At 29.4% G+C, this 13,325-nt stretch overlaps 2 protein-coding genes across 2 annotated transcripts in view; one reads left to right on the forward strand and one right to left on the reverse strand.

Annotated features, from left to right (window-relative positions):
- LOC109363507 (homeobox protein knotted-1-like 1) overlaps positions 1-2,050 on the reverse strand; it is a gene marked incomplete at its 5' end in the record, with an annotated part of 11,503 nt that extends 9,453 nt beyond the window's left edge. The window contains one exon of the mRNA XM_019609771.1: positions 1,597-2,050. Coding sequence (XP_019465316.1) covers positions 1,597-2,050 — 454 coding nt within the window. The remainder of the gene's footprint in view (positions 1-1,596) is intronic.
- Positions 7,893-10,897, forward strand: LOC109363236 (zinc finger protein MAGPIE-like). The gene is made up of 3 exons (XM_019609423.1): positions 7,893-8,220; positions 8,345-8,741; positions 9,353-10,897. The coding sequence occupies exons 1-3, from the start codon at positions 8,097-8,099 to the stop codon at positions 10,248-10,250; spliced, it is 1,419 nt and encodes a 472-aa protein (XP_019464968.1). The 5' UTR covers positions 7,893-8,096; the 3' UTR covers positions 10,251-10,897.

Raw genomic sequence — 13,325 nt, forward strand, 5'->3', positions numbered from 1 at the left:
TTCTAATATTTCCAAACAAATAACTCATCTAAACTTGTCCAAAGATATAGTTTTCCTATCTAAAAACAAGGAAGAAATTTCAAGATTTACAAAAGTCAAAAACTACATAAAGGTTCATATGATTTTATTATCATCCCCTTTAGTTATACCTTTATAAAATACTTAAAGAAAAAATATAAAATCTACTTTATGAACAATATAATAAAAGCTCATAACTTTCTATGAAGTATGAGAAGAAGATGAAGAAGAGAAAATAAAAGACTACCTTAGTTTGTATAGGAAATTTAGTGTAAAGATGAGAGAATGTGGTGAAGTATTTATAGGAGAGTCTCACCCTCATCAAATCAAAAAATTTAATGCAAAGTAAATAGACTTAGACTAGCATATGTAATGTGTCTAATGATGGTGGAGTGAAAGGATTTGTTGAGTGATTTAGGGGATTCTGTGTAAGAGAATATATACTTTTGCTTGTTTAACAAGCAAGCTTCTTACATGAAAGTGATGTGACATTTTCGATGACACATTCTCGATTAAACCATTCTCGGATAACAAAAATCTCTCAATTTCAGTTTACGGTTAGAACTTCGAAACACGGAATTCGGAGTGAAAAATAATTAGAAATGCGTTCTGGACAAACTTGATATCTATCTTGACTCAAAATAATATTTCAAAGCCAATGGCGCAATCGGAATTCAATTCCGAGTTACGAACTCAAAAACACATTATTGGGCCGAATTCGGGCTCAACAGCAGCTCAAAAACTTTCCGTTACAGAAAATTTACCACAAAATAGGAAATCACAAAACAAGACTAACACTCAACTACGATTTAGTCTAATTCAATACCGATTAATTTCTAAAATTAATCGTTGTTAAAATAAATAATTAATAAAACATATACAATTTCTAAAATTAATCGTTGTTAAAATAAATAAATAATAAAACATACACATAAAATTTACGGTGTTATAAAAATAGTTTAGTTTGATTAATAAATCACAAATTTGACAAATTACTGTTAAAATGGTAGGAGGCATGCTTGATTCTTGTTGATGAAACAAGAAAGATGAGAAAAGATAATGAGAAAGAAAGCTTAAAGAAATGATATTTCTCATTACTGAAAATGAATGAATTGAATTACAAGAAATAAGGGAATCACCCTTTATATTATGATGAATTCTCATTATTTGATCAAGGCATAAGATCTTATTTATAGTACATGAATATGTAACAAACTTATGTAAACAAACTAATTAACAAACTAATAAAACACATGTGTTAAATGTGTAAAGTGTGGAAAATATGTAAAATGTGTAAAATGTGTCATGGTAGCTTTGTTCTCCAATAGCCCTCTCAAGCTGGAGGGTAAATGACAACGACTCCAACTTGATAATTTGATTTGATATCATGACAATGTAATGGATCAGAATCTCGATACTAATGTGATTGGATTTTCTCAATCACTTGATCTTGTTGTTGATGATCTTGTTGTTGTTGTTGATTTTGTTGTTGTTGATCTTGTTATTGTTGTTGTTGTTGTTGATCTTGTTGTTGTTGTTGTTGATCTTGTTGTTGATGGTAGTTCTTTTCGTTACTACTATTCCTCTTAGATTCCATATTAGTACTAGTAGAAGAAGTAGCATTATCTAGTTTAGAAGGTGTTAGCATAGCTGCCATAGTGAGTTCCCTAAGTTGTGAATGCATGTTATTTATGAAAGCCATTGACTTCTTTTGTAGTTCCTCCATTGCTTCTTTAAGCTGGCTAAGTGCCAAGCAATATGCTTCCATGAATAGATCAAGTTGAGACTGGCTGAACATTTCCAAGTTTTGTTTCTTCATTGCTTGCATTTGATGATTTATCTTGAGTTCACTGTCCAAGTTGGAAATGTCACCAACCTTCAAACACTCCAAATGAGTTTCAACAAGAAGTCCACAGAGAGGGTGGCTAGAGATTCTTCTCTCGAGAATCTCATTATTTTCTTCTTCTTGGTCACCTTCTTCTTGTTCTTCTTCTTCTTCATCTTCATCTTCATCGTTTTGTTGTTGAAGATATTAGAGTTGGAGAGAGTTTTGGAAGAGATCTTACGTTGGTATAGATAAAGAAGCCAAAACAACTTGATGGAAGAAAGATTGTTGGTGATTTGATTTGCCTTTGTACTCTAAACTCCAACTTCTTCTTACTTTGATGATTGATGCATGATGATGGAAGAAAAAAATAATAATTTTTAGAGAATGCGCATCGGTGATCAAAGCCTTCAAGATGAAGGGTCTGATACCATATTGAAATGGTAGGAGACATGCTTGAATCTTCTTGATGAAACAAGAAAGATGAGAAAAGATAATGAGAAAGAAAGCTTAAAGAATTGATATTTCTCATTACTGAAAATGAATGAATTGAATTACAAGGAATAAAAGAATCACCTTTTATATACTAACTAGTTAATCGATTAATTAAACTCTTAATCGATTAATGAAAACAATATTACAACTAACAAACCAAAATCAACTAACAACTTTAACAATTACATTCTTAACTATGTTTTCACATTTGAAACTATTCAAAACCGTCTTGCAAAAAATACTACACAAAGTATTTATCATTTGGCCCCATTTTGTGACAAGCCCTTATTATCCTTATTATAAGAAACAATCTAAAAGATTTTCATAATCTCTGCTATAAATTATTTACATTTTTATGAGACATTTATTAGTTGTCTACATTATAAGCTAAAATTATCTATTTTTTGTTATCTTCAATAAGACTGTTAAGGAGAACTATTAAATGAGAGTAAGATTGTAATGTTATGATACTTTTTAAAAAAATCAATAGAAGTAATTTTTTTGTTAATATATACTTAGCTAAAAATATTTTATAAATATGATGAAAGAGAGTAATATGATTTACTAAATAAATTCATATTTATCCATAGAAGACATGTGTTAAATCAATTTTGATAGGTTTAAATATATCTTTACTATCCATATAGTAAAAAATCTTTGAATGTCGTGCCAGTGAAAAGTTGCTACCATCAATATTATTGTCATGTAGGCACACATTCCAAGACAACAAGGCGCCAAATGGCACAATATATGTAGATTGATACAGGTGAGAATGGTTTTTACAGAAAATAAAATTTTTGGATGCAATGGGAGAGGACATATTACATATTTTAATTTTATTTAAATTTGTCATATTTAATCGTGTATCAATTATTTCTATAAATATTATATAAACTATAAAGCATTATGTATACTATATATAATTGCATAAACTATAAAGTATTATGTATGTATGGCAAAACATCTTATAACTATTTAGATGATATAAATTTTCATTGCCTCTTAATTATCTATTATTACAGTATTTTCTCGCACAATAAAAGATATATTAATGGACATTAGAAGAAGTTATATACACCACAAATATCACACCACCAATGCAATTATTAATGTAAGTTTTAATACTATCATAATTCATTTTCATATTTTTCTATAACATAAATTATAATATTACATACACTCAATACTATATATAAAGCCAAAACATCTTATAATGACTTACATAGTGTAATTTTTCCTTGCCTATTTTTCTGTCCTAATTATCTATCATTACAATATTTTTTTTTGCACAATAAAAGAAATATTATTAGATATAATTATTAATGTAAGTTTTAATAATATCACAATTTACTTTTATATTTTTTTATAACATAAATTATAATATTATGTACACTCAATAAATAATAAGATATAATTTTTTAAAATAAAATATATAGAAATTAAATATTTAATATTAGAAAATAAGAAGATGAATCGACACACATAAAGTACATATCAACATACTAGTTATTAATAAAGTTTAAATGATATTTCACATTCCATAAGTTTCAAGTACTTGATGGTTGATTTTACTAGCATGATCAAATAATTTAGACATTTAGCACCTTAATAATATAAGGGTGATAAGTGATAACAATACACCTTCAATGTTCTATATATTAATTTTAGAGTTAGGATCCTCTCCATTAATGAAGAGGTAAATTATCATTTTCACCCTTATATATATGGGTAAAAATGTTATATAATTATATCCTACAAATAAAAATATCAAATTACATTACATTTTTTCTCTTGCTTTGGATGTTTTTGTTTCCCTATTAAGGGAGAGATCCCAACTTCTAATTCTAACCCTCTCAAGATCCCTAATAATACCATGTCACTCTATTTAAAAAAAGTAAAACGGATTTACCGAAGGTCATTGACAGTATTTATTAATAACTTTAATATTCATGTATGTAAAATTATTTAACATTCCCACCATTAATGTTTTAACTAATTTAGTAGAAAAACTTGTATAAAGATGCCTATAATATGTTATATTTGAAGACAAATGTTTTTTGATGCTATCATTTAAAATTAAATTTAATTAAAATAAAAATACTAATATATTATCAAAATCTTATTAGTTGTCTCTATATGATTTCATCTCCACCTAAGTCTTTCTCCTAGTTTAATAAGCTAACATCTAAGAGACTTTTACTATATCAACACTCACAATTTATGTGTTCATCATAGTCATTGGATCCTTAATAAAAAATAATATTAAAATCTATGCAACAAGCAATCTTGCCACGTATACGGAAAATGACATAAATATTAAATAAAAATAAAAGAAAAGAAATAATATTAAAGATAATATTAATTAAATGCGTAATTGTAAAAGGCACATATTCTCCAGCTTTTGATATGTAGAAGCATGTGAGTAATAGTATGGGAATCCTAGATTTAATTATGTTATATAATTGGGAATTATTCCAATTTAATTAAGCAAAGTCTAATTCGTCTAATTTTTTTACTTTACAAGAGTACCCCTTCCGGGTAATTTGAGCTTAATCTAATTGCATTATTATCAAAGGTAAATGTGAAATCTCCCATCAACCGTATCTTAATTAAGCTAGATCGAATTTCACAAAGTGTTAGCTACAATCAATTATCACCTGCCTTAAAATTAGGTAGTCAAAGTTTTGTTAGTTCACTTTTTTTGTTGCTCTTTTTGAATCGGAACACATATTTTGTCCCACTATTTGTATTATTCCATGTTGTATGAATTGAGTTTGATTAAAAAAATACTTAATAATTAAATTTTTAATTTAAATATATTTTTTCAATATATCACAATTCATCTACACGGAGTGTTACAAATGTGAGATAATATATATGTTCTGATTTTAACTATATACTCATGTGCTTTTCCTTTACTTTATTTGAAAGTTAAAACTAAAGAACAAAGTAAGCAACAAACATACCCTTGGTGACAACAATTTGCTTTTCTCTAAACTCTTCTGTTTTCAAATGGCTTGTATATTTCCAAATATGTCAAGCTATAGAGAGAGATGGTGGGGGTAACCTTGTGGAGTTTTGAATAGGAATCTCACAAGGCCTTGAAAGTTGAAGCCATTGTGGTGAGAATATTCTAAGGCCACAATAGTTCAACAACTAAAATCCAAATATTTATAATAAAAAATGTTAGAAAGGAAAACATCATTAGATTATGATTATGGGTTAGCAAAAATAGAGCAGGAAAAGTCAGCTCATAAGAGACGACTTCTCAAACTTCCAAAAATTCACTGCCTTTGTCAGCTGGCTGTTTTCTAAGATGTTCCCTTTTCATAGTAAAACTAACAAAATCACTTAGTGCTACTCCCAACAATTATCCTATTTCACAACCATGTGAATCTACAGCAAATATACTTATACTACCAAAAGGAAATACAATATTATAACGTTGAGGGTATGTAAACAACTTCCTCTATTTTTCTTCTATATATGGTGTGGTGATTGATAATGTTAAAAAGTAGATGCAGCCTTGGTTCAAAACCAACTTGTTGCTATCTACAATTACTTAAAAAAATATCATTTTTGCTGCATTAATGTTAGGGTTAAATCTCAAATTCATGAGAAAAAAAATTTAGGGTGAATATCTGTCATTCCATACTTTGTGTTATTCCCACTACAATATTATTACCCTAAGACAATGCCCTCAAAAGTATGGTCAAATATGAAAAAACCATTATCTTCCCATATATTAATTTGTGTGATTGGTTAGAATAAAATAAATGATAAAATTATATTAAATATTTTAAAGCAATAATCTTTGTTGTGTTTTTTTTGGTACTTATCATTTATAATATTGGCTTTGTCTTTTTATAATGTATGTATAGATTTACAAATAAAAGGGGTTAGTAGATGTAGATCTTGTATTGGGTTAGCACTCCTTCTATTTATTTAATATAAAATTTCCTTATAAAAAATGTCCCTACCAAGTGACATTGATGATATTAGGTTATTTATTCCTCTAGTTGTTGTTGATGTTTTGGTTGGGTGGTTGTGTTACTTCCTTTGCTCTGGTTTGAGTGGTTGTGTTATTTTTTTTGCTCTAATTTTGATGACCTTCTTGTATAACTAGCTATGCTATTTTCTTTATCAATAAAATCTTTTATTTTATTTATATAAAAAACTGGTTACATCATAAAATAGTTAGGTGGAACCCTAATAGTTGACGATTCCCTTTCCCATAGAATTTTTTATTATAATTACAACAATAATAAGAATGAAGAACAATAAATTGACAGCTGAGGATTATTCCCTTTTGTGTTATTTCGTCATTTCCTTTGGATTTTACCTTCCATGAAAGTTTTGCAAGTGCATGGACACACGTGCATGGTTGTTTTCAAAGAAAGAGTAGTTCAAAACAAATGAACAGATATGTAGTAATTATAATGGAGAACTAAGTTATCTCTCTTTTCTTCCAATCCATTACCGAGCATGCAATGGCAGTTCATAACATTTTTGGTTCAATGCATATCTTCTTTGGGAAATGACATGCACTTTCATTTTGACTAGGTTCAAAAGACTTGTGGAACTTATTTTCATCAAAAAGAAAAAAAAAAAAGTGGCCACACTCACACATGAGACGCAACACAATGGGTTTTCTCTTTAAAATTGAAACACCATTTGCTTTGAATTTTTTTTTTGTAATTTTGCTTTGATTTAAATAAGTGTAATACGCTTTTTTATCAAAGAAAAGAAATAATTTATCAGCTCATCTTCAGTACCAGGCCCAAAATATTCTTCTGTTTGCAAAATGAGGGAGTACTCAAATTTGCAGTTTTAAACATTAGAATTTAATATACATTAATGTAGATCAATTTTTGATAGATTTATATTAATCGAATATAATAATCTTAATTATTACAGAAGCATGAATTAAATTTAAGAAAAAAAAGTCATTGGATGAGAAAGGATTAAAAAAGAAGAAGACAGAAAGCAAGAACAAATTATGGGATAATCATTTAGAATGTAGATTAACTTTCTTGCTACCTCATCATATGTGTCATCATACACCTTTGCTTCACCTCCATTTCCTTTATTTCTAACACTCTTTTAAGAATAAAGATTATCTGTCCTAAAATAATGGTGTTTCTTTGTTCCTGACCAATAAAATTGTAGTGAATAATATAAAAATAAAAAAATTATTAAGTATAATTTAGATAGAGACATGTATAAAGACTTGAATGTGACAGATGATCCTCATTTCTCTTTTAATCCCTTTATTTATCAAGGAATCTATATTATTCAAAGTATGACATTCTCTGTTATGGCAACAACATATTGTTACGTACATAAAAGAAAATTTTTAAAAATAAAAAAAATATTTTGATTGACTCGGAACATAAAATGAAATATCATTTGGGATACGTAATATATGTGATATCTTATAGTTCTTTGTCCCCACATTTCTTTCTCACTCCTTTAACTTTTCACCGCCTCCCACAGCATCTTAGTTTTTTATATTCAACCTAAAAAGTAGATAATTAAATTAAATCAATTTCTATGAAAGAGAGAGATCCCATCTTGCATATATGTTCATGTTGTTTAGGGCTGAAGCCATACAATTAACAAAACTAGCTAACTCGCATTCTCTCAGGTTTTATCTTAATCAAAATACTAACACTACAACTTATTTCTCACTGAAGTACTGTTTCTGAGTACTTTCTTATTATAAACTGAGTCAAACTAAGAGTTGCAGAAACAGATTATGATGCTAGAAAAGATGGATGATGGAGAAGTTTCAAATGGTTTCCCTCTTAACCCAACAACTGGTTCATCTAATAATTCTGATCCTGTTTTGAAGAGGAAGAGAAACCTACCAGGAAACCCAGGTTTCTATGTTTTCTCTTCATATATTATCAATCTCTCTTTAGTCTTTAACTTTCTTTATCGTAAGTATATTCAAAGCTAATCTACTTTTATGTGTGAATCTTAATTATAATTATATTTGCATAGATCCTGAAGCTGAAGTCATAGCCTTATCACCAAAGACACTAATGGCAACGAACAGATTCTTATGTGAAACATGTGGGAAGGGTTTCCAAAGGGATCAAAATCTTCAACTTCATAGACGTGGACACAACCTACCTTGGAAGCTTAAGCAGAGAACAAGCAAAGAAGTGAGGAAGCGAGTTTATGTGTGCCCAGAGAAAACTTGTGTCCACCATAACCCTGCAAGAGCTTTGGGAGACTTAACTGGGATAAAAAAACACTTTTGCAGAAAGCATGGGGAGAAGAAATGGAAGTGTGATAAGTGCTCAAAGTGTTATGCAGTTCAGTCTGATTGGAAAGCACACTCAAAAACTTGTGGTACTAAAGAATACAAATGTGATTGTGGAACTATCTTTTCAAGGTAACTAATCTAACTTTGTTCTTCATACACTAATCAATCTAATAGTATCATCAAGCATATATCTAAGTTTTGTGTTTTGCAAAAATGGTAAGTTCACACGAGTGAGCTTAATTTTTTGCCAAATCTAAGAGATATGAAGGAAATAGAGGTTAAAAGTGGCATGAAAAAAAATTATTTCTTATTGCTGTGAGTCCATGTATTTGCGTGCCTACTTTGTATTTGGCTTTTATGAGTAAAAGGAAAATGAACCTTAAGCACTTGAAAGAAGACACATAAGTTTTTGATAAGCCTTTTTGCAATGATGGTCCTAAACGACAAAAAAGTTCCTGGTTTGGAGTTATCTTAGTTAACCTTACCTTATGTCCTATCTCATGTGATTATTAATTCAGTTTTTCTTTGAAATTAGCCTATGTGGCTATATAAATCTCCATATTCTAGTTGGTACAAGTCATAATGCTGAAGACTTGTTATCGAGTTACTTAGTTTGGACTTTTGTTGAGCTAATTATATTAGGCCTCTTACATGCCTAGTTATTCTGATTTTTTATTGTTGTTGACTTGTTACTATTGTTGTTCTTATTTATGGTATGTATAAATATTTTGGTTGAGCAGGAGGGATAGCTTCATTACTCATAGGGCTTTCTGTGATGCCTTGGCAGAAGAAACAGCTAGGGTAAATGCAACATCAAGCATAAGCAACTCACTAGGCCCGAACTTTAGTTACAACATTATGGGAACTCCCCAAGGCCCTAACATGGCAACCCATTTTTCTTCAATTTTCAAGCCAGTTTCAAGCATTGATCATGAAACTAGTAATCAAACCAGTAGAGGGCTATCCCTTTGGATGGACCAACTATCTCATCAGGCTCATGAAACAAAGGTCAATGAAAATATTCATCAACTTGGGTCAGCTCCAAACTCAGGATCAGCAATATATGGTGAAAACCCAGAATTTAGTCAATGCTCAAATAATCATTCACCCTCTAATAATTATCATCTAAATTGGGTTTTTGGAACTAAGCCTTCCTCTAATAGTACCCTTGAGCTTATAACTAGCACTACTACTTCACTTCCACTAGGCAATATTATTAAGGATGCTACATGTACAAGCCAACTTATAAGTGTCCCTTCCTTGTATAGCTCCCAACACCAATCCCACCAAACATCCTCAGCAACAAACATGTCAGCCACAGCTTTGTTGCAAAAAGCTGCTCAAATTGGTGCAACCTCAACTACTGATCCATCATTCCTTGGGAGCTTAGGTTTGAAATGCAGTAACAATCAAGGTCAAGATGGGAATAAGATCTTCCAGATGTATGGTTCAAGTTCAGTACCTACTAGTTTTGGCAGTGAGGCAGAAAACTCAGCATGTGACTTGTCACAAATGCACCCTGCAAAACGTAGACATGTACAGAAGGAGGAAGGTCCTGGTGGGGGGCAAACTAGGGATTTTCTTGGTGTTGGGGTGCAAACCCTATGCCACCCTTCATCAATTAACGGATGGATGTGATTCAATATTTTAAATTGTGGTTGTGGTTAAGATTAGAGTAACTTGGCTAACGTGGTCATAATCGAGGCACTAAACAATTTAGTGATTATAGAAACTACATTATTGTGGCCTCTATCAATTGTACTTGCTTGATGATCTTGGTTTAAAGACTATTCTTATCATATTTAGCTATTGTTATATTTAAATGTGAAGTTTAGAATATCTTGGTTATTTCTTTTTCTCAATGAAAGGGAAAAATGAGAATAAAAGCAAAAGGTGGGTGAAGTTGAAGTTGGCGATGGAAGAGAATTAGTATCTGAAAACTTTGCAAGTTGGAAAAGGTGGGAATTGAGTGCTTGATGGAGGCTGAAAAGTTTGATGTTAGAAAAATATTGAAGGGGTACTGAAAGGGAAGATATCCATGCATATTCTTTAGAATCTTGAAAGCTGACCCCTTTTAAAAATGAATGATGGCTTTAATTTATTTGATAAAAGGAGTGGAGTAGTGGGGGCAATGCAAAAGGACACTCTTTTGAACTCCATTATTGCACAGATTTCATCTTTGTTGTAGTTGTTGTCTTATCAAATGGGGCTTCAAAGTGAATTCCCAGTGACAAAAAAGCATTATTCTCTAGTGAATAGGCTTTTAGCCTATTGATTAAAATAAATTCATGTGTCCTTTTTCATTCACCCTACAACATATATGCATGCTTGTAGCATAACTAGATTGTCTAAATTTCCCATACATGCAGAAAAATGGACCTAAGAAGATTGAGGCACATTAGTTTTCTCATTTCTTCCACTTTTTTCTTCGTTCCCAACACAAGTAAACCTCTTCTTTTCATGCATTAGCAGCGGAAAGTGCGGTCATTATTGCCTTTTTCAAGTAGAAGTACACGGTCAAAAAAATAAAACAATGAATCCATCATATACATGAAAATTAAGAGATAATTTGGTTATGTGAATAAGTGTTGTGTTAATTTGAAGTGCAGAAAAACTTTTATCAATTTGATAAGGGGAAATCATAGCAGGAGATAGCCAGGTGCAAATACTTTGGTCCATAGGATCAGCACATGGACACCAAAACGGTGCCTATTGTTTTTCTTATGCATTTTAGAAAAACGTGTAAAAAAAATAGAAAAAAAAATTAAGTGAAAGATAACATAAATGTTTATGTGTCATATGCAACTTTTATATATTATCATTGTATCGTTATTATTTATGTTTAATTATTAAAATAAAATAATACAAACGAACAGTAAATGATTTATTAATCGTGTATAAATTTTTACACAGTATAAAATGTGATCATTCATTAGCAACTATATGACACTAGTGTGGTTAGTCTTTCCAAAATATATGTTGAGTGACACAAATGTTAGCATAATGAAGTCTTGTCAGTGTTAATTTCTTATTGAAAATAAGAATAACACGTACATAACACTATGTTTGATTTGGGAGGAAAAATTAAGGGAAAAAATTTAGTGAAAGAAAAGTTAAGAAGAGAAAGTGAGCAAAAAAAATATGGTAAAATTTTTGTTGTTTGATATGGTAAAAAATAGAAAGAAAAATATTATTATAATTATTAATGAAAATTATATGAATGAAATACAAAAACATGAGTTCCAACATATTATTGTATTAGTTTACTTATAAGGATCACAAAGATACACACCTTATATATACCTACCAAAAATATATATAACGAGTATGAATACCTACATTGATACTTTACGAGTGAATACAAGTATCATAATGAACACTACGCGAGTAGGCACTTCGAATTAAGTACTTTAATATATATATATATATATATATATATAGACCTTATATATACCTACCAAAAATATATATAACGAGTATGAGTACCTACATTGATACTTTACGAGTGAATACAAGTATCATAATGAACGCTACGCGAGTAGGCACATAGTTATAGATTTAATTTCGAATTAAGTACTTTAAAAAATATATATATATATATTTATATTGTATCCTTATTTAATAATAAATTTTAATTATTGAATCTTTCTTATTACTCCTCTAGTAAAAAAATTTATATATATTATAATTACAAAATATATAATTATATTATTAAATGTGAAAATTCTTGGATAACCACAAATAGTCATTGCCTTTATGTGTACCCACAAAATATGTGAGTAGAAAACTGGAAAGCACTATCATCAAATTATTTTCTTCACTAAAGTAACAAAATTGTAATTTGATGTAAAAATAAATAAATTATTTTAACAAAATTATAATTTGATTACACTATATTTAGTTTAATAAAAAAACGAGTAGAATAAAAGTTGAAAAAAGAAAAGTTAATAAAAAATGATTATTTAATTATATGATAGGAAAGAAAGAAAAAATGAAAAATAATGAATTGAAAAATGTTAAAAAACAAAAAGAAACAAGTCTTATTAATTTTAAGTTAAAACAAATATAATTTTTCCATTCATTTTCACTTTATATATTAGAAGAAATTTTTTAGTAGGCTACATTATCCTTTTTTGTTTCCTTTCTTTATTTTCCTTCCAATTAAATGATGAAAAAATATTCATCTACTTTTCTCTTCTCATCCTTTCTTTCCTTCTATTTTCATTTGAATCAAACATAGCGTAAATATATGATATCATTATAAAAAGAATCACAATGGCCCTTTACATGCCACCTACGAAAATCACAAGTAGATGTAATACCTGTGAGGGTAACTTAGTGTTGATTAAACCTTTTACTACTTTGTTACTTTTGAATGATTGATTTAACAGTGATCTCAATCCACGGTAGCATTATATCAATGGAAAGTGACATAAAACATGATGATCAAAAGAAAAAGTGAGAGGAAATAAAAGGGAAGTCATGTTTTCCAGTTCTGGCTATCGTACTTAGCTCTTTCATTTTGCTTTTGCTTACATGATAGAGTATACGGTGGGACAAGTTATTAAACGGTTCCACACATTGTACCACAAATATATTTGTATTTTTTGGTAGATTAAAGAATTAATTCATTTCAGAATATGTAATTGTTCTTTTCAACATATAAACTTTTGACCCTTTAATCTTTTTGGATTTAGTAGAGTCTTACATCAT

The sequence above is a fragment of the Lupinus angustifolius genome, chromosome LG13 (assembly GCF_001865875.1).
Source record: "Lupinus angustifolius cultivar Tanjil chromosome LG13, LupAngTanjil_v1.0, whole genome shotgun sequence".
NCBI classification, from domain to species: domain Eukaryota; kingdom Viridiplantae; phylum Streptophyta; class Magnoliopsida; order Fabales; family Fabaceae; genus Lupinus; species Lupinus angustifolius.